Source organism: Montipora capricornis, chromosome 4 (assembly GCF_036669925.1).
Source record: "Montipora capricornis isolate CH-2021 chromosome 4, ASM3666992v2, whole genome shotgun sequence".
Lineage (NCBI taxonomy): Eukaryota > Metazoa > Cnidaria > Anthozoa > Scleractinia > Acroporidae > Montipora > Montipora capricornis.
Genome location: NC_090886.1, coordinates 41,302,105 through 41,325,098, shown reverse-complemented (window position 1 = coordinate 41,325,098; position 22,994 = coordinate 41,302,105). Strand labels below are relative to the sequence as shown.

At 37.5% G+C, this 22,994-nt stretch overlaps 1 protein-coding gene and 1 long non-coding RNA gene across 2 annotated transcripts in view; both read right to left on the bottom strand.

Moving 5' to 3' along the window:
* LOC138044737 (slit homolog 1 protein-like) overlaps window positions 1-19,092 on the bottom strand; it is a 75,420-nt gene extending 56,328 nt beyond the window's left edge. The window contains exons 1-2 of the mRNA XM_068891166.1: window positions 18,876-19,092; window positions 17,600-17,735 (exon numbers count right to left, since the gene is read on the bottom strand). Coding sequence (XP_068747267.1) covers window positions 17,600-17,735; window positions 18,876-19,080 — 341 coding nt within the window. The 5' untranslated portion in view covers window positions 19,081-19,092. The remainder of the gene's footprint in view (window positions 1-17,599; window positions 17,736-18,875) is intronic.
* An 863-nt stretch (window positions 19,093-19,955) lies between these two features.
* The window catches only part of LOC138044739 (uncharacterized), a 9,823-nt gene continuing 6,784 nt past the window's right edge, over window positions 19,956-22,994 (bottom strand). Inside the window, exon 3 of the long non-coding RNA XR_011131499.1 lies at window positions 19,956-20,298. This is a non-coding gene — a long non-coding RNA (uncharacterized lncRNA). The remainder of the gene's footprint in view (window positions 20,299-22,994) is intronic.

The window sequence follows — 22,994 nt, the reverse complement described above, 5'->3', positions numbered from 1 at the left end:
GCATTTATTCGAGATATTGTCATTCCTGGACGCTAAAACTAATGTTTGTCGGTAGAAATCAACTTGACTTTTTTATGTGCTCGTTTCTTTAATAAGGGGACCTCGCTCGAATGAAAAAATAGGTGTTGCAAAAGGAACCAACATGACATACTGGAATAGCAGTTAGCATTAAACTTAGAAGGCTAATGTCCAAATACACCTCAATTTAAGACCCAGAAAGGGTTATTTATTACTATTGACTCTTCGTTTAAATCAGCTGTATGAGTCGCTTTGTATATAGGTCACACTGTACTCTGTAAAATAACCAGGCACATAGCTATGGTGAGCTATTTCATATTTTGAAAGTTTATTTGGGTCAACAAACTTACAGGAATATTAGCGCACTAAGTCCTGAGAAAACATTTTCTGGGAGGTGAGTTATTTCATTGTTATAGAGGTATCTAGAAATGAAAACATGAAACGTAATGTATATGAAAACTAGTCAGAAAGTAAGTAACGAAGTTTTAACTCATGTTAACACTACTTTTTAAAGTACACTCAGAAACAGACAGCATTCGAACTAAACAAAAACAATTCCATGAACTCAATTTTAGCTTTTATTGCAGTTTCGTTCTTAGCATTCGCTGATCACAGCTTTACTCGATTCTACTTAGATAAAAGCAGTACAATTAAACCCAAATGACCTCCATGGAGCCCGCGCAATCGACTCAGAGCGATCAAATCAAAGGAAAAATGGATGACAGTGGACAATTCTTTGTGGAGTATCCACGCGCAAAGCTGTGTCATATTGTGAATTCGAATTAAACAAGAGCAATTCAATGAATTTCATTTTAGCTTATATTCCAGTTTCGTTCTCAGCACTTGCTGATCACGGCTCTTCTCGATTCTCCCCACCTACTAGATAAGAGCCATACAATTAATTCCAATTGTCCTTCATAAAGTTTACGGGAAATACTCAGCGCGAGCAAATCAAAACAAAATGGATGACATTGGATTTGATAGTTTCAAAGAAAACAATAAAAAATAAAAAAAACAGAACACCAAAATTAAAGCTGGAAAAGTCATACAAAATCAAAAGTATTTTAACAAAGGTAAACGTTTCTCAGCGAATAATAAGGCAAGACACTGGCCCTCACCAACTGGCTAACGCACGGCTGGAGGAAAAAGTAAGAAGAATATTTCTGGCTAGATACTAAGGAGTACTGGCCCTGGTTTCTGCTGTTACCGTAGACTTCTGATTTCTGAACAAGGATTTTCATGACCAAATCTGTTTAATTGAAACACATGCATTTCTCCGTAAGCGTTAATAAAAAACCGTCTCTTTAGGGATCATAAAGTAAAAAGTCGAAGTTTTCACGTATAGTGTTCGGAAATAATAGAGTTTCATGATGTCCTGATTGTTCTAAATTTGGAGGACTTTTCCAGAATTATGAAATCTTTATTTCTAAATAATAATAATAATAATGATAATAATAATAATTACAATAGTAATAATAATGATTTTAAACTTACAATATTTTACACTAAAATAAAAATCTCAACCAAGCTTAATTAGACATTATAAAAAATTACAAATTTATAGAAAATATTATCGTTATATCCGTGGTGTACAAAATGTGTTCATTTCTATGATTCATGTAATCATTTTGAGTAAACACTTATTAACATATCATTATTATGATTATGATTATTACCATTGCTATAGATAGAAATAGTAAAAATAGTAATAATAATAATGACGCATTTATTCGAGGTATTGTCATTTCCTTGACGCCAAAACTAATGTTTGTCGGTAGCAATCAACTTGATTTTTTTATGTGCTCCTTTCTTTAATAAGGGGACCTCGCTCAAATAAAAAAAAAAAAAGGTGTTGCAAAAAGAACCAACATGACATACTGGAATAACAGTAAGCATTTAATTTAGAAGCTAAGGTCCAAATACACCCTGATGTTAGACCCTGAAAGGGTTATTTATTACTATTGACTCTTTGTTTAAATCAGCTGTATGAGTCGCTTTGTATATAAGTCACACTGTACTCTGTAAAGTAACCAGGCACATAGCTATGGTCAGCTATGTCATAGTTTGAAAGTGTATTTGGGTCAACAAACTTACAGGTATTGTAGTGCACTAAGTCCTGAGAAAACATTTTCTGGGAGGTGAGTTATTTCATTGATAAAGAGCAATCTAGAAATGAAAACATGAAACGTAATGTATATGAAAACTAGTCAGAAACTAAGTAACGAAGTCTTAACTCATGTTAACACTACTTTTTAAAGTACACTCAGCAACAGACAGCATTCGAACTAAACAAGAACAATTCCATGAACTCAATTTTAGCTTTTATTGCAGTTTCGTTCTTAGCATTCGCTGATCACAGCTTTACTCGATTCTACTTAGATAAAAGCAGTACAATTAAACCCAGATGACCTCCATGGAGCCCGCGCAATCGACCCAGAGTGATCAAATCAAAGGAAAAATGGATGACAGTGGACAATTCTTTGTGGAGTATCCACGCGCAAAGCTGTGTCATATTGTGAATTCGAATTAAACAAGAACAATTCAATGAATTTTATTTTAGCTTATATTGCAGTTTCGTTCTCAGCATTTGCTGATCACGGCTTTACTCGATTCTAGTTACTTAATAGATAAGAGCAATACAATTAATTCCACTTGTCCTCCATAGGGTCTACGGGAAAGACTCAGCGGGAACAAATCAAAACAAAAATGGATGACAGTGGATTGGATCATTTCAAAGAAAACAATAAAAAAAACTAAAACAGAACACCAAAAAGCTGGAAAATCATACAAAATCAAAAGTATTTAAACAAAGGTAAACGTTTCTCAGCGAATAACAAAGCAAGAGACTGGCCCTCACCAATTGGCTAACGCACGGCCGGAAAAAAAGTAAGAAGAATATTTCTGGCTAGATACTGAGGAGTACTGGCCCTGGTTTCTGCTGTTAACGTAGACTTTTGATTTCTGAACAAGGATTTTCATGACCAAATCTGTTCAATTGAAACACATACATTTTTCCGTGAGCGTTAATGAAAAACTTTCTCTTTAGGCTTCATAAGGTAAAAAATCGAAGTTTTTCGGTATAGTGTTGGGAAATAATACAGTTTCATGATGTCCTGATTGTTCTAAATTTGGAGGACTTTCCCAGAACTATGAAATCTTTATTTCTAAATAATAATGATAATAATAATAATAATTACAATCGTAATATTAATAATAGTTTTAAACTTACAATATTTTACACTAAAATAACATTCTTAACCAAGCTTATATAGAAATTACAAAAAATTACAAATTTCTAGGAAATATTATTCGTTATACCCGTGGTGTACAAAAAGTGTTCATTTCTATAATTCATGCAATCATTTGGAGTAAACACTTATTAAAATATCATTATTATGATTATGATTTTTATCACCATTGCTATAGAAATAGTAATAGATTCGCATTTATTCGAGATATTCTCATTTCCTCGACGCTAAAACTTATGTTTGTCGGTAGCAATCAACTTGATTTTTTTTATGTGCCCCTTTCTTTAACAAGGGGACCTCGCTCAAATGAAAAAAATAGGTGTTACAAAAAGAACCAAAGTGACATACTGGAATAACAGTTAGCATTAAACTTAGAAGGCTAAGGTCCAAATACACCTTAAGTTTTAGACCCAGAAAGGGTTATTTATTACTATTGACTCTTTGTTTAAATCAGCTGTATGAGTCGCTTTGTATATAAGTCACACTGTACTCTGTAACCAGACACATAGCTATGGTCAGCTATGTCATACTTTGAAAGTTTATTTGGGTCAACAAACTTACAGGTCTTGTAGCGCACTAACTCCTGAGAAAACATTTTCTGGGAGGTGATTTATTTCAGTGTTAAAGAGCGATCTAGAAATGAAAACATGAAACGTAATGTCTATGGAAACTAGTTCGAAACTAAGTAACGAAGTTTTAACTCATGTTAACACTACTTTTTAAAGTACATTCAGCAACAGACAGCATTCGAACTAAACAAGAACAATTCTATGAACTCAATTTTAGCTTTTATTGCAGTTTCGTTCTTAGCATTCGCTGATCACAGCTTTTCTCGATTCTACTTAGATAACAGCAGTACAATTAAACCCAAATGACATCCATGGAGCCCACGCAATCGACTCAGAGCGATCAAATCAAAGGAAAAATGGATGACAGTGGACAATTCTTGGTGGAGTATCCATGCGCAAAGCTGTGTCATATTGTGAATTCGAATTAAGAAAGAGCAATTCAATGAATCTCATTTTAGCTTATATTGCAGTTTCGTTCTCAGCATTTGCTGATCACGGCTTTACTCGCTTTTACGGGATTGACTCAGAGCGAACCAATCAAAACAAAAATGCATGGATGATAGTGGATTTGATAGTTTCAAAGAAAACAATAACGCAAACTAAAACAGAACACAAAAAAGCTCGAAAAATCATACAAATAAAAAGTATTCAAACAAAGGTAAACTGGCGGGCGGAGGAAAAAGTAAGAAGAATATTTCTAGGCAGATGCTAAGGAGTTGCCTTAGTGTGTGCTGTTAACGTAGACTTCTGATTTCTGAACAAGGATTTTAATGACCAAATCAGTGCAATTGAAACGTATACATTTTTCCGAGCGCATTAATGAAAACGTTCTCTGTACGGCTCACAAAGTAAAAAATCCAAGTTTTCGCGCATAGTGTTCGGAAATAATAGAATTTCATGATGTCCTGATTGTTCTAAATTTAGAGGACTTAATAATCTTTATTTCTGAAGATGTATTATAATAATAATAAATATAATAATAATAATGATAATAATGATTTTCTGACCGGGAACCATAAAGAACTGATTCACAAGTTAAACAATGTAGGACTCTCCGATAGTATGAACGTTATCAGAAAATGTCAAAAATGGGTAATCGCACAAAACTGTGAAATAGTGAAAGCTTTTCATAGCCGTAAATGAAGCATCAGTCTATTTGAAACATGATAGGAAATTGCCCAGATTATTGTAGTCCGCAGTTTCACTACGATCCGCACTTGCAAACAAAGTGGAAGTTTTAAATAAGCACAATAATAATAATAATAATAATAATAATAATAATAATAATAATAATAATAAACAACTTTATTTATTTCACTTACTTACATTAAAAGAAATAGAGATGATTGATAATAAAAAATTCAAAATTCTATAAAATTACGAATTCCATGACGCAGAGATATTAAAATCATACAATCGAATTATACTAATGACGGCTAAACCAGTGTCCATAAAACGTCCCGAGTATAAAAACATATAGACCGTGTATCTCAAATATCCGCACTAGCTACATTTATTTTACAGTCTAATGATTGCTCTATCTTGCTACGAAACGGCGTTCGCGAACCTCTAACGCATGCATGTACCGATCTTAAGAGTTCAAACGAAATCTGTGTCCTGAGCCAAGTGATTACAATATGATAAGGCTCGGTATCTTTCTGCGCTATCTTGTCTGCGAGATGCTTTAAGAACCGCTGACACTCGTTTCCCATTCCGCCATTGGTTCCAAACACTAAAGGCGTAAACGAACCCATTTCTACATCTAACACCCGCTGCTGGTACTTGCGCTTTTTCTCTTCTTCTTGCTCCTTGAACACTTCCGATGTTGGCTTGCTCTGGTAACAATTAACCTGCGATCAAGCGTACTTTTCTTGAGACAGGGCGCTAAAAAGTACGCCTGATACAATTATTTTCTTAACGAGTCATCTGCCGCCCACCTGTCATGAGTGATGATATCATGTGTCATGCTATAAATGTGAGCCAATCAGATTTTACCGGAAATAACCTCCACGCTGCGATTCAAGTAAAGACGCGACAAAAATAAAATAGCACTCTGGCTTTGATGTCTGCAATCAAAGCTATTTCTGCAAATCCTGCTTGATAGTTGGTGCGGTTTCTCTGTTCAAACCATCAAGGAACAAAGAATTTCGAGATAAAATGACAGAAAAATCCCGAATTCTTCATGTCATCATCAGGCGCAATCAACAGTACAATACACTTTATTTAAACTCGAATATTTGAGATGCCAATAAAAGATGCTATAAAAATAGATATGTGGAAAATGGACTTTGAGAAATTCTAGTTTTTCAGCAGCAGGTACTCAGCTATCATTTTGTTAGAAGTGTGTTGAGGTTGTTCAGCGATTCCGTAAACAGTGTCGAATTTCTCTGTTTAGCTCGGCTGATTCCCCGAATGTGGCAGCCCTAAAGTTCTATTCGGTTCTTTTTGGATTCGCATCTTGTTGCTTCCGAATATATTCCAAAGGACTTGCCACAACTACAAACGTTTTCGAGTTGGTGGAAGAAGAACGATGCATTTTCTTCTAGAATGTTCGGGCCTGTATTAATAACACTATTGTCAAATCCCGTAGGAAGTACAACTGTAATGTCTTCTTTTATTCAAACCATTCTTCGGATGCATTCTCGCCGCTCTTCCTTTAAAGGTTTTTGAAAAAAATCTGAAGTCGAAGCAACAGCAGCTGTAAACAGAGCCTAAACATCACTCGTGTTGAAATCCTTATCGGCGGCCACTATTTCATCAGCTGTTAACCGATTTACAAGAAGGATGAGTTGCAATTCTGTAACCAATCGGAGCGTGGGTGCAAGAGCTGTATTGTTTTTGGGTCGATCAGAGTAAAGTCCAGATTCTGGACTACGAGGAGACGACTCGTTAAGAAATTGTATCAGGCGTACCTTTTCCCACCATGTCTCAAGAAAAGTACGCTTGATCGCAGGTTAGGTAACACTTGGAGTTGACGTGCGTAACTCTTACATTAAAAAATGCCGTAACTCCTCTTGCCCAGAACCCTCCCGCTTTGATGTCCAACCTTGCCTCAGAACTTGTAACAGCGCTCCTCAAATGAAATCGCTCGTTGTCTAGGGGCTTAAGGCGTGCTTCGATTTCGACATTATTGCAGATCTTGTCGATGAATGTCGTTAACAAGTTCTGTACACCATCATGTCTCTGCGCTACAAACCCCCCTTTTTACAAGAGAGGGCGTGGCCAACGGTGAATTTATCCCCACATACGCAATGACTTTGTAGATCGACTAAGGGCAGGTCGTAACGCAAGCGTAGCGAGTCTCTGAACTCTTGCTTGTTCAGGGCTAAACCCTGGTCTGCGAGGTGCAGATAATAATAATAATAATGATAATAATAATTTTAAACTTAGAATATTTTATCTTAAGTAAAAATCTTAAGCAAACCTAATTAGACATTATAAAAAATCACAAATTTATAGAAAATATTATTAGCTATACCCATTGGTGTACAAAAGTTGTTCTCTTCTATAATTCATGCCATCGTTTGGAGTAAACATTTATTGAGTTGAGGCGAAGACTTCCTGTCAAACCTCTGATTCATGACCGGACCGTTGATCGAAATTTGGAAGGAATGCTCTTTCGCGTTAAACTGGTTCGGCCCGTCCCAGCAGACAGAAACAGACGTGATGGTTTGCAAAGAAGGCAAGAATATGGAAACTGGTTCATGAACCATGCCATTATGCGCCTCTGCGTTTTTATCGATGAGTGCGGCTACAACATCTGGACTGCCAGAAATCACGGGAGGGCGAGGCAGGGTGAGCGTGCATATAGACAAGTATGCTGCCAGTGAGGACGGAACGTGACCGTGGCCCTAGCAGTATCGCCCGTTAACGGCCTGGTGTTTCATTCCGCCTAGATCGGCGGGATGAATGCACCTCGCTTTAACGACTTCTTGGCCCAGACGAGGCAAAACCTGGACCCCCACGAGGAGGTTATCTTCATTTACGACGGTGCTCCAGCACATCGAAATCCCGCCATCCCCGCGGCCAATACCGAGCTGGAGACGCTTTCGGCCTACAGCCCATTCCTGAACATGGTGGAGCAGGCAATCAGCTCACTGAAGGCAGCGATAAAAGGAGACGGATCGAGGCACGAAATTCAGGTATCCCGTTAGGAGAGATGCGAACCCGATTGCTACTCGATGCTCTTCAGTGCTGCATAGGTGTTATAACTGCTGCTAAGGCCTACCAGTGGTTTAGGTTCATGCAAACCTTAACCTAGTTGCCACGCTGTCTTAATGGGGAGGAAATTGAAGGCTAGTAACGTACTTTGCATTTATCTACAAAGTTCCCTTCATTTGTTTACAAATTCATGCTGATTATGTAACGTTTTTATTCGAAAAAAGATTTTTGCGAAAAGAATATAAAGAACACTTTGTTGTTTGTATAAGCGCGCTAATGATTATCAACAAAATGTTATTGGTTGTTCATTGATGCTATATTTATTGAATATATTGTTCACTGAGATGATTGCCCGATCACGCAAAAGAATACTCTTTTGATGTTATTGAATTTACAATGGGCGCAAATGAAAGTTGCTTTGACGAATTTGAATTTCGCAAGACGTTAGTGAAAGTCTTCAATCTTAATTGAATGTTTACAATTATGCAGATATCCTTGTGGAGGGTGCATTTCGCGCAATTGAATGCCGATTAAAAATAAATAAATAAATAAATAAATTCGTTTATTTAACAGTCAAGGACTGAATTACAGTGTTGGTCAGAGCAATACATAGTACAATTATAAAAATATGAATAGAAATAGATAGCAAGAAACAATACAATTGATATAATTGGATTTACTATTACGTTGACGCAGCAGTTGCATATTTCACAATAATGAAATTACCGAAACGGTTAGTTTTCGTCACCAAAGTGGCGTTAGGTTTAGGTCTTAGATTGTAATGAGAGGACTGGCTAATTATGCGTTTATGTATAAGCGGATGCAGCGGATTTTCCGGGGAGACTTTCAGTACAAACTTTGTGCATGCTGTTGTTCTACGCTCCTGAAGGGTAGGAATACCAGCCCTGGTTAACGCATTCACATAAGAAATAAGGGGGAATATAATCGCTAAAGCGCGCCTCTAAATCCTCTCCAGATCTTGTGACAAATATTTGGAAAGGTTGGCGAAAACGACACAGGCGTACTCCAAAATAGAGCGCACGAGAGAGGAATAGATGCTAACAAGGTCTCCCTGTGGAACACCGCATTTCCTAAGTTGCCTGATTGCGTAGAGGCGTCTGTTAGCTGTCTTCACTACGTACTCGCAGTGAGCAGCCCATGAGACGTCATTAGAGATATACACACCGAGTAGCTTAAATGATGTCTCTTCCTCGTTATAGGTGCCACCGGTGACAATGGTTTGGAGCTCACAGCTATTATAGTGAAGAAAGTTAACACGCATCTCTTTACATTTTACTGGATTAGGCTGCATGTTGTTGTTACTAGCAAATTCTTGAACATCCGAGACGATGTGGTGCATTATTGGTGAATTCCTGGGTATAACTTTCATTATTGTAAGATCGTCAACAAACTTCGCTCTCAGGCTCCAATTGTTAACAAGCTCATTCACCATCACTGCAAAAGGCATGGGCGCTAGTTTCTGGCTTGATTGGCGCAAATGAAAGTATTTTCGCATTATTGTCTGACTTTTAGTGCAAATGTTTGCATATTTTCTCTAAATGAACAGCAAAAGGTGTACGTACATGTAGTAAAGCTAAAAATAATAAATGAAAAGAAAAAAATTAATAGATATGATAAAATCACTGTCGGGATAAAAATGTAACGACATTAGTTTAGTTATACATTGTCTTTTCGCTACATTGATTGTAATTGTGGCTTTATTAATTCTATTGTTATTAAATCGTTGGAAATAGAATAGCATACATGAATGCACATGCGCCGAATCGTTTTTTTTTTTTTATCAGAATGCTATTTATTGTAAAATTTAAATAATTGAATGTAATAATCATGTAAATATTCAATTTCTTTTAGCCTTCTTAATCTTGTAAGTAATTATTGTGAAGTTTTAATAAATTTTTATAATAATAATAATAATAATAATAATACATGTACAAATTATTATTATTATTATTATTATTATTATTATTATTATTATTTTTTATTTTATTTTATTTTATTTTATTATTATTATTAAATCATTTTTAGTCCAAAGGGGAGGGTTATGTTTTCAAATGTGCTGTCGAGAGTAGAGTAGCAATGTCAAAGTTACTAAATCTGATTTGTAGCTCAGCTCAGTTGAGACGACATTATTAACATGGAAAGTTGTTGGTTTCCAAACTTGAAAGGGGAGATTCGGGAAGGCAGGGAAAGCGTTGTAAAACTAAGTGAATGTGACAGGGATATCACAAATCACTTGCATTCCTATTCACCTCAGTTATTCCAAAATGGCCGCCATTTAGATAATCTTTCGTTTTCATTCAAATTAGACCTAGATGCCTCGTTCAAGGCAAATATTCTTTTGAATTTTCAGCTCAAGAACGAGGTATCAAGGGCTAATTTGAATACAGACAAAAAAATATTTAAATGACGGCCATTTTGGAATAAGGTGTATGGACTATACAAAAACCGGGAAGAAATCCATGATTCTTTGCTGTGCAGGTAAATATATGATTGCAATTCGCGTGCCAAGTGTCAAATTCTCTTGTGAATAACAATTGTGCTGTTGTTGATGCGGTAAGGAACAGTAATTATTTCATATACTCATGCTATTGTTTTAATTCTCCTTCCATTCTCAGGCAGGAAATTCAGGCTTCCGGTTGAGTCTGTCGTTCCATGTCCGGCTGACAAACTTCATGTCCTCTCGACCAACGCTTTAAACCGTTCAATTTTAGCCCAATGCTTTGTTCTTGATGGTCAGAGGCTTGCATTTTCCTAGTGAATTAATTGTGATGGATTCATTTTCTTTTCTCGTTGGACCACATAGCTGGATTTCAGTCCACCACAGTGTCACGCGTGTTTTAATATCGAGTATATTCTTCATGTGTATGCGGCTTGAGTGCACCATTATCAAACAAAACAAAACGAAACTATCAAAGGTTAAGGCAATACTTTTCCAGTCTCTGAGGCATAAGAAACGAACTCAAAGCAGTCAATCAAAAGGTCACGTTAACCATTTTCTAAGGCCTTCAGGATGCCATATTTTTCACCGTTCTCGATGATTGAGAGGTTTTTTACCAAAAAGTAAAAGAAGTTGAAAATAGTCTTGCTGCTTGAAAAGAAAACCGCAAAAATTAGTTCCCGGCGAAAATTTCAGTCCGAATTCGCGCCGTAAAAATTTGTTCCGTCAAACCTCACAGCACAATTTATAAAATATTAACGAGAACTCGACGAAGAGGTAAGCCAGCAACTACATTTCCTGTGGCGAGTGGCAATGTTTATTTCAAGCTTCTTATGCAAATTTTGGACAGAGAATATTAAATTACAAAAAATACTCCACTTAAAAGCTTAATTTTTGGGAGTTCATTTCAACGAAAAATGTCGCAAAAACCTTTTCCAGCGTAAAAAAAAAATATTTGCTATTCGCGGCAAAACAAGAAACAACAGCAATTAAATAAATTTCAGTCTCACAGTTCAGGATCTTAAAACCCTTTTCGGAACCTTGACCGTGAATAATGAAGCACAAAAGAGCCAAGCTTTCTTTCAAACTAGACGCTCCATGAGCGTACACTGGGTTGCCTGAGGTACGTGTTACACAAAAACAGAAGGCACTGAGTTGGGTGGTATTGAACTGCAGCGTTCGAGTTAATTATTTCAAGTGAGGGGTCATTAAGACCATTTGAGGGTTCACCCAGACGTCGTGCCAGCAGCGGCTCTTTGCCTCACACGTTCACACGTTTAATTATTTTGTAATGTCCTATCCCATTTTGAGGTCTTTGACTTTTTTGAGGTTCAGTAATAAATTCAGTTCAAAGATAACAAAACATGCTCTTGAGTGAAACTCGCTCGTTTCTTCTTTAAAGGGGCTATGTCACGCAAAATGATATAATTCCATGATTGGCAAAATGCCCAAAAAGTAGAATGAAACCTTGCAATAACCATTTAAAACTGTTGAACCACATAAAAGAAATACTGCAAAAGGAAAGAGAAACATGGATGATCATAAATAGACAGGGTCATCAAACGGATTCTGCACCTATCAAAGTTAAGTTCGAGGGAGGGAGGGGGAAGGTCGGGCTAACCACGGGAGTTTGATCGTGAGGTCTGTCTCCAAGGTAGGGATTTTGAACGTACGTGATGTCCCCAGGTTAGCGATTTTGATCGTACGAAGGACATTTGACCACTTTCACTTGCTGCCGGGTGGGGACTTTGACCAATTATTTTGTCCCAGGGGTGAGAAATTTAATTTTTTTTAAAATGAAAATGTCAAAATCCCCACCCCATGCTCGACACCCCCCCCCCCCCCTCCCTCCCTTCCTCGGCCTTAACATTGATAGGTACATTACATTTGGGTAATAGGCACGACGTTTTTCAAGTTTATGAGAAATCGCCTGGATAAAGGTCGTTGTTTTCCTCAGAATCATTTTGTATGTGATGTAACGATAATTTTATTGGTAAAGGAATTCCACATTACCATTTCCGAGTTTTAAACGCGTGATTAACTAAAGATTTCCCCGCAACACCCTAAATAACGTGACATAAACCCCTTTAAGTGAAATAGTCTGCAAAACAACTAACTGCAAATTGGTCTAAATTGCTCTGACGGGCCTTTTCCCGCATGTCTGGAGTTGCACTAGCAAACGTTTATGCCACACACTAAGGAAGGACTGAACATGTTGTTTCCGCTTCATAATTCCTCTTCTTTTCAGTCTAATCTGATGACAGGTCAAATTTTTTGGGGGTTTTACGTTTGCTGCAAATACTATCGCAAAAGCTGGGAGTTACCGGGTTAGCACTTTTATTTTGCGGGATTTAGCTTTTGCGGATTTTGCAGATGGTATTTGATCCACAAAAGTAAGTTCCAGGAGAAAAAAAAAACACCAGCAATATTAAAAACAGCAAATATTTACTTCCCCTTAATATAACTAAAAGTGGCTTTTAATCCACATACAGTGGGGTAAAAAAGATCGTTTATATTGTTGATATTTGCATTGAGAAAAAGCAATTGGAGCTTCCTACAAATAAAATGAAACGAGAAAAGGTTAAGTCAATATTTTTCCAGTCTCTGAGGCATAAGAAACGAACTCAAAGCAGTCAATAAAAAGATCACCATTTTCTAAGGGACACCACCTTCTAAGGCCTCAAGGATGCCATATTTTTTCCACCCGTTATCGATGATTGAGGGGTTTTTACCAAAAAGTAATAGAAGGTTGAAAATAGTCTTGCTGCTTGAAAAGAAAACAGCAAAAATTAGTTCCCAGCGGAAATTTCAGTCAGTTCGCGTCGCCAAAATCTGTTCCCCCAAACCTTAAAAAATTGCCAATCCGCAAAATAAAAGTCCCCCAAAAATATCATAGTAAAAGGCACGGCAAAAGACAAATGAAGAAAAAATAAGTTTACATGAAACTCTAAATTTCAAATTCTCAGCGAGAGATTAATGGCATAGTAACAACACTGAAATTTCTGCAGTCTCTGACTTTTATGAATCAAAGCAAACGGCATGATGTTATTTCAAAGGAAGAAATTGATCACGTGCTAGGCAACCACAAGGGTGCACGTGATCACCTTGTGTCAAGGTTCTTGTTTACATTCAATGAACTACAGGGAAGAATGTTAATCGTTTGTCGCTTTCAGAGTTTAACAACATCCTTTTTAGCCAAGAAACTTCCGTCTTTCGTTTTTTAATTTTGTTGTAATATTTAACTGAACATTTCCATTTCATCGGGTCGGGAAGCCTTCTTTGTCGAGTTCTTGACCCGAGACCGGACTCTCTTATCTGGAACAATGTTGATCAATCCCTTCACTGAAGAACCATTTCTTTCAATAATGAGGCAAATAATGGACAACAAGCTTTCAAATAATTCTTGACCAAGAATTAGTCAAATTTCAAATTGCTTTTATTACCAGAAGAAAGTAAATATTAACGAGAATTCGACGAAGAGGTAAATGCGACTGAATTTCTTGAGCGTGTTCATTTCAAGCTTATTATGCAAATTTTTGACAGAGCATATTTAATTACAAAAATTATTCCACTCAAAGGTCGTTAAAAAACTTTATTTTGGAGCGTTCATTTGGATAAAAAACGTCACAAAAACCTTTTCCAGCGTAAAATTTATTGACTGGAAACAATCAAAATATTTGCTTCTAGACAACAAGCTTTCTTTCAAATATTTCTTCACTGTCCTATTTCCTTTTTTTTTTTTACCTGAAGACTGTGCAGAGTTGAGTACAAAACAAGCCGCCAACGGCTCTGTGACAAAAATTTCCTAGCAAAGCTCAGCATCAAACCCTTTACTGAAAAACCCTTTCTTTGAACAATGAAGCAAAAAATGGGCAACAAGCTTTCTTTCAGACAACTTTTGACTAACGAGAATTAGTGTGCAGAATTGAGTACAAATAAATATAAATAGCCAGACAACAGAGATCACAGATCCACTTAAGTTGTTCGACTCCTTCTCTGTCTTTTTTAAACCAATAAGTTTCTAGAGAATTTTCCATTTAATTTCAGTGTTGTACAAAACACCACTGTTGGATCATATTAGAAATACTGCTCACTTTGATTACGGCTCGACAGGCGAAAGATGGTTGTCGAAGTCCATTAATGGTCGATTTGAAGATTCCAGATATTTATTTTTCACCGCCTGTCTTGTTTATCCGATTGACTTTCCATTATTGAGGTCCATAAGGGTATATCTTTTTAAGATCCACTAAAACCCCATTCAGGTTACAATGGAACGGAAAAAAATACACGGAAAAAAATAAAAATTTAAAAAAATGAAAAAAACGACGAAATGAAACGCAGATTCCAACTGGGTTTGGCAACCCAGTAATGAGAGCAGTACATCCCAATTGTCCTAAAAGAGTTCGCGAACGACTCAGAGCGATCAAATAAAAGCAAAAACAGAAGACATCAATGGATTTGCTAGTTTTAAGGAAAACAATGCGAATAATCTAAAACAAAAAAGAAAAACTAATATGAAAATGTCGAAATACAGTGTAAAGACAGTCAAGACATACATTTTTCCTAGCAATGATCAAGAAAAGTTCGCTTTACGGATCATAACGAAAAAGTCGAAGTTTTCTCGGATGGTAATCGGAATTAATAGTTTTTCACGATATTCTGGTAGTTCTAAAATTGGAGGACTGTTTGAGAACTATAGAATCGTTCTTTGTACCTAATATGTATGATGATATTTCGAATTTCTTCGAGATATTGTCATTTCCTGTTCTCAAAAGGAAATGTGTGTCAGTGGCAATCAACTTGATTTTTTTTATGGGCTCCTTCATTTAAAAGAGGGGGACCTGGCTAAGATCAAATAAGAGGTTTTGCAAGAAAGATGCAAGGGTATACCGGCTCCCGTTTCAGGTAAGGTATAGAACGTCTACACACTTCACGGTATAGTTAGAGTAATGGGTATTGTGGGTTCTCTATATGGACATTTGCTTCTATTATTGCTAATTAACGCAAACGACGCTTCACACTAGGCACACGCATATTGACCTCTGAATGTCTTATGCTGATGTTTGTTACGTGCGGTGCATAAATGCGTACATCAGAAATGAATTTGTTGGTCATGGTGTCAAATTTCATTCAAGAGACTTCACTCTATTAGTGTTTATAAAATAATTAGGATAGTACGCGCACTCTCATTAGTCAATAGCTGTGTTTAGATGAGAGTATGGAAACACGGCTGTGACTTCTACGTCTGGGGTTTGCATAACTGTCGAGAATTGTCCCAACTCCCCCTCGTGTTTAGATGCGCCTATTTGTAACACGGAAAACGTCCTCGATTGCTCAAATGATCCAGGACGTGAACAATGGATGAAATCAGTGATCGGGAAATCAATCAATCAATCGATGCCAACTAATCGATTGATATTGATATTCGATAACCAATAGATGCCAAAGAAATTTGTGATGATTGATTTTGATCGATTATCAATTTTTATCGCTTATCGATACCAATCGATCAATTAATGGAGGGTGTAAACTGCAGGTTGCAGGTTGCAGGTTAGAGTTGCTGTTCACTGTTTCACCAAAGCTGAAACAACACAAAACTTTACTAATGCTGACATTAGGCCTAAAAAAACAATGTTAGCCTAACGTTAGCATTTTTGTAAAGGTTTTGGTTGTTTCAGTTATTCGCCCTTGTCACACGGCGGCCATATAGTCCCAGGAGACCAAAAAAGCTTTGTTTTACCACGCCAAGCCTCACCCCCATGGTTTCCGATGCGAGGCTTGGCGTGGTAAAACAAAGCTCTTTTTGGTCTCCTGGGACAATATGGCCGCCGTGTGATAAGGGCGAATAGTAAAACAATGGCCTGCAACCCTAACCTGCAACCTGTACTTTATACCATCCGGATCAATTAACTGACATCGATTGTGAACAATTGGCAATGCGGACTGTTCTCGAGAATTCTTACGCTCCTAAGGTAACTCAGGCTATTTACTATAACACTAAACGCTGCACTAAAATATTATTAGCATAAGGGCAATATATCGTCTTGGTGCGATGTATAAACGGGTTGAAAAAATAAGAAAAAGAAATTCACATAAACAGCATCTGAAAACGAAACAAGCCAAAGGAACGAGGAACGGCTATCGCTAGAACGAGGTGTGTAGCGGGTGTTGTTGACTTGTGGAAACCAAACAAACAATCGGGTGAACAGCTTCAACTTATCTCAAACATTCAAACTAATGCACGTACGTGAGATGCTTAGAGTTTTTTATTGCCAATCGAAGGCAATCGATGATTCGCGGCCACTTTTGTGTGATTATCGATTGGCCAATGCGAATCGATGTAAATTAACTAACAGGAGATCTACTGGTATCGATTGATCGATTGATTTTCCGATCATCGATTTCATCGATTGTTCACGTCCTGATGATCATAGACTGGTGTTCCCGGAGTGTACCGCAGTTTTCTTTTTTCTTTTTGCTACGAATAACACAGTTGCCTCTAGCATCATCAGAATACTAGCTCTAAACTTTTGAAACGAGGTTTTGTTTTGCATTATGCAAAACCGTGAAGAATTCCATCGTTTCGGGGGGAGTTTAAAGTGAGCAAATGCTACTGTATGAGGAGACGAGTGTTTTGCCGTACCGCTGGAAAGAAGAACTAACTGAAGCAGTCATAACCATAAAATTAGCAATGTTGTGGACTTTTTAGGTTGACGTAGCCTCTTAATGCAACGGATATAGACGGGAAAGAACAATCCTCCACGGCATCTTCTCAGATTGAAAATCTTTCTCCTTCATGATGTGGCTAGTTAGGCCAAAGTTGTTTCTCATTAGCACCCTTGATATTAAATCCCAAGTTCTTCAGTCTCCATTTTACCAATTTTTCTGCACGATGATGCTAAAAGATTGCCTTTAGCATTATTATGCAGAAAAAGTCTGTTAGGACACTCAAATAAAAAAAATGCCTTTAACAAATAGCATGATTTTTAGGATGAATTTAATTCTTCTGATATTTCGCGGTTAGTTTCATCAGCAAGTGAAAGGTTACTACGTAACATTGTTACCAATTTTGCGTATATACAATTGACTGGAAGTAGAAGCAATAAATACAAGTGTTTTAGGAGTATTGTCAGTTAATAACTCACAGCTTTGTCGTGGTTGTTGGAATGTTGTTCAACAGATGAGCTGAATATTTCCCTGTGCAGCGAAAAATGTTCTCAAATTGAGACCGCCGAGATGTAGTGCCGCGGCAGTCACACAAATTCACACAAACGCGAAAATCTGTGAAAGATAATTCAAGCTTTGTCAAATAGTAAAGAAATAGCCCAGCCTTTATGGGATTTAATTTAAATTCCACACTTCGGAAAATATAGTTTATGCATTAAAGACGATTAAAGACTTGAATCGACTCAAACCAGTTTCAACACTTTCAAGAGACCTTGTTATTAGAATGATTGACACTACAACACTTTATCACGTAACACCAATGTTATGATATCATGTGAAACATCATCTATTGCTAAACAAGATACAGTCATTTTTGTGACGTAAGAAGTTATTATGACGAAAGGAAATCCTCGCAAGAACATCCTATATTTTGGCTTTAGTTGCTCATATCTGAAAAACGAACTCAGTGACCCCAATTTTTTATTGCACAAAAGTGATTAGCAGGTCAAGATAAAACTCTCTGCAAAATTTAAAAAAAATTCTGTGGACCGGATTTAGAGCTACCTTAAATTTTCAATTATTTAAGGTAGCTCTGAATTCCGCTCCACAGAATTTTTTAAACTTTGCAGAACGTTTTATTGTGGCATGCTGATTACATTTCAGAAATTAAAAAAAATTGAAATATGAGCAACTAAGGCCAAAATATGGGGTGTTTTTGCTGGGATTTGCTGTTGCCATGGTAACTTTTTACGTCACAAAAATGACCGAATCTTTTTCAGCAATAATTGGTGTTTAACATGGTACCATAATATTGCTGTTAAGTGATAAAGTGCTGTAGTGTCAATCATTCTAACAAGAGAGTTTCTTTCAAGTGTTAAAACTGGTTTGAGCCACCTTAGGTGGCCAAATTACTTTATAAGATTATATTCTGGGGAGGTTTTTGGTGTTTCATGTTTGGGCGCTCTTGTCTCAAAAGAAAGTGAGCTGTAATTCGTACGTGTGCGAATGAAGCATCTGATTATAAACAAGTGGAAATCGGAATAAAACAAAGTGTACTAACGACAAAAGAGGATTCAGTTCCACTCGGAAGAAAATGGTTTGCGTAGAGCTGTAAACTACTGATAAGGGGTAATAATGTTATGAAAAAATTATTTTAGACTTGAAAATTAATTCATCGCTTTATTGCTACAGCTTTTTTTCGTGTGATGATGAAGTAACCACATTTGGAGGGAAATAAGGTCAGTATAATCTCACCTATAAGAGAAACGTAAAACGTCTTTGATTCGGTGCCAACTTCATTGGTAGCGACGCAACTATAGTTACCACCCTGGTTGAGTTTGCTCCACACTATTCCCTTCCCGAAAGCCAAGGTTGTAGTTGAGTTCATCAATGATATGTTGATCGGTGGCGTCCCTTCAGACGAGCACCACACATAATGCTCCGAGACTGTTCGAACCATTCGTAAAGGAATTATTACCCTTGGTTTAGAGATTGCTCGAGCCATTCGTAAAGGAATTATTACCCTTGGTTTAGCTGCAATAAAAGACGATGTACAAATTTTAGCCATCAGTTAACTATAGCACATTGTAAACGAACCTCAGAACCTTCAAAATAGTTACTTTGCTATAAGACCATCTCCAGAATTCTAGCACGCTTTTACACTGTGACGAAGAAAGTGTAACAGTCCCTATTTACTTTGTAAAATACTACTTTATTACTACCTAAATTTCATTTCAGCTCTTAACCACATGGAGTCACGGAAACGTTCCTGGCTTTCATAGCCGATCACAAGGGATACATGGGATGGTGATCTACTCTCGTCTTCTGTTACTTTGCCAAAGTGGGTTTGGAAACCAATTCAGTTCGCAAAAATGAAATGCAACAAGGGATGAATTTGTTTGAAGATGCTATAGAAAAGAAAACAAGTTAAAAACTTTTGAAAAGTGCCTAGATTGATGTAAAATAATGTCATTTTAACTTGAATGTTCCTCACAAAAAGGCACCAAAAAGGGTTATAATGTTTCCAGCCACAGGTCCAAGACTTTAATCCAACGGTGCCAATAATCGACCAACTTCATTGGAAAACGAATTTCCCATATCTGAATATGTCATCATAGTTTGTTTTTCATATCCCAGTCAAATTTGCAAGTCCAGCAGACAGAGTAGTACTCTTCTGTTGAGAGAAACCTATGTGATGCCCAACATTTGCTTTTGGTTAGTTCTGCGGTAAACAGGAAAGCTTTTAGATTTGAATTTAAGGATAAGACCATGATGAAAATGATACGTTCTCAGTACAACTGTGATAATAATGAGGAATTGTTTTTGGAATTACCTCTTCTTGCTCTAGAAGTATAAACTGCTTTAAAGCTTGCAACGCCAGTTGCAACTACCAACATGTAGCGTCCACTCGATTGTATGGAGAAATGACTCTTGTTTTCAGTGAAGTGCCCAAGCAACGTTTGAGACTCGTTCCTTCCATCATAGACTTTTACCGAACTGATGTTCGAGCCAGGTTGGTTCACGATATTAAGGGTAGTAAAGTTTAAACGTATATTGTGATGAGGTGGTACTGCGATATGCCAGATGCAAGTATTTTCTATGACGAATGAGGAACTCAAATTGATTGCACCACTTGAGCCAATGACCATGAAGGAGCATGGTTCGGATGAAGCTACCCCTGTAAATATACAGGAAAATCACAAATGTCACGTAAATTTTAAGGCTTTCACGTGTGTGTCTTGTGTGTTTTCTCCCTTACTAATACAATAGAGATTTACACTGTTTACACTAATGATATATCATATGGAAAGCACCATATAATATATGCAATTGTTTACAATAACGCGCGTAAAATACTCAATAAAACGTCATTTCATAAAACGCTTCCCGCAACAAGCAGTAAAAACACCTTTATGTTATGGAGTCCTTATGGATTAATATTAGTGTCTGTCATTTTGTTCACAGCCATGAACTTTTATATTGAATTATCAATGCAGAGTTGCACCCAAAATTCAGCGGCATTGCTATTAACAAATATTATTTCGAAGACATTATGGATTTTCCATGTCATTTGCACTGCCTTTCCACGCATTTAAGCGTTGGCTTTGCTCGTTTGTTTCGCTCGTTTTGCATTGTATTTCTTTCCTTGATAGTCTTGAGCATTCTTTGTTTTGGCATGCCAGTGATGTATCAGTGTATTAGGTACCAAATCAAAAACAGCCACAATTCGAGAGGACTTTGCCGGGTGCTGGATCAGGCAAATGAAGATACAAATGCAGATGCAGATGTATGTGTCATGCAACCTAGTGGTCTTTACGATTTGATATTGAGATTTCTGAATTATTTTCCACTGAACCCGTTCAATATGACTTAAGCTTGATTTGAGCTTCAGCTCTCTCAGGGGCGTAGCTAGAATTTTTCAGGGTGTTGGGGGGAGGGGCTCACACTTTCTCAAACCCAGGGTACTTACCACTTTGTCATGTCGACATCCGCACTGTTTTTAGTGAAAGTGACAATTTTTCTGGTGAGCAGAGAATGCGGGGGAAGGGACAAGCCTACAAAATAGCTGCATAGATGAAGTAAGTTCTAGGTGACATAAATTACTCTGTTCCAGTCTCACAGATATGGCTTGTAATATGCTGTTGTATTTTGTTGACTGTCATCAGAAAGGGAGGGTCACGGGCACCCCAGGAATTCCCTTCCCCCCCCCCCCCCGCCCATCCTGGGTACGCCCCTGGCTGTCTTCGGGAAACATCCTTTGTTTGTTTAATTGTACTGATTCTGTAGCAAATCTCCTACCATACGACAATTCACTTCTCCTCTAATATCTTGCAGCACCTCTTCCCAACCAGACGCACCAAGTAGTTGGTAGGCTTGGCGTATCATTACACCTGCGCGCGTGGTGGTTACTTTTCAACGACGTTGCCTTTTCTTCTCAAGTTTTCTTGCAAGGATTGAAAAGCAGATAAACTTCTGTTAAGAGCATGTCGGAAAAACATTTCTTTGTTGTTTTGATATTAGACTTGCCTCAAGTCGACCTCAAGAGAATCCCAGGAGAAAATGTTTTGGCGAGCAAAGCATGATTTTTCGGACGCGAAGAGGATGAGCGAGCGAAATTCGATATAGCTGCTAACATTTCTACGGGGTCGCTGTCGCCCTCTCAAAATCAATTGGCCTCCAGATCCGAAAATATGTTCCATATCGGAACAAAACTGTGTGGGAAGGTCAAAAGGGTCTCGAATTTATGAAATTATGAAAGAAGGGGACTTTCAAATTATTTGACCGGCCTGGTATATTAGATTCCTTTTGTCTGGGCCGGAGTGTAAAGAATAGACTCTCCTTAACTTCCACAAATGAAGTGCATACTGTTAAAAAGTACGTTTATTTCAGGCGATTTGCCTTTGGTCATGTCATCCTTGAGGTCAATTTGCTTTGTAGGTGATGGGCGACTGGGCAAATAATTTCCAGGAATTTTCCCTACCAAAATTTCTTGACGTCGAAAGATAGCAACATAGGATCGGTGTTTCTTCAAACAATGTCGTACCGAACAATTATTTTGACATTCCTCATCATGCCTTGGGTTTTAAAGACAACTCCTTGCTGTTTTTTGTATTCTTCTGAAAATTTATCTGCCATACTACTTATTTGTGTTATACAGAAACCTTCTTTTGGCGAGTAGCCTGAAATAGATTTTAGTGAGTTGGCATTTGACTTTGTCAATCACAATCAGTATTGATGTGACAGGGCTTTGCAAAAATCAAATGCCTACAACTTTGAAATGACCCGGAACCCATCTTTTGTATAGGAGTTAATTAGTGCAAGTCAGAAAAATATCTTAGTTTGACCCTTAAGGTACCAACGGGTCCCTCATGCATGTACCAGCCGTTAGACATGAGTGAAATCTATAAGTGGCATTGTTGAGTTGCAGGGGATTAGAGTTTGGTCCTAGCTGGAATCATAGCTATGAAAAGCATCTGAAAGTGCTAAGTAAATTCAAGGCATTAGGATGTACCTTTTTTTAAAATCCAGTCAGAAATCGGGGTGGAATGAAAACGAATTGAATGCTGTGGCCAATGCGAACCTCAACCTGATTGGAATTGGTTGAGCAAGTTTGTTTAGGCACCGTCTGCTCACTTGTGCTTTGATATCTGACTTAATTTTGAAGGAGGTGGCTCCTTAGATTTTAGCTTGAAAACTGGCGCAGCCTGTTTTCAAACCATTGGGGTGGTCCAAGACCGGGGGGGTGGGGCCTGCGACAAGAGATGCCTGTATAAAGTCTAGAGGCTCTAAACGATGATCTGGCACTTAAGGCCGGGACACACTAGGCGACACGTCGCGGGGACAAGTCGCCGCAACAAATCGCCTTGTGTGACA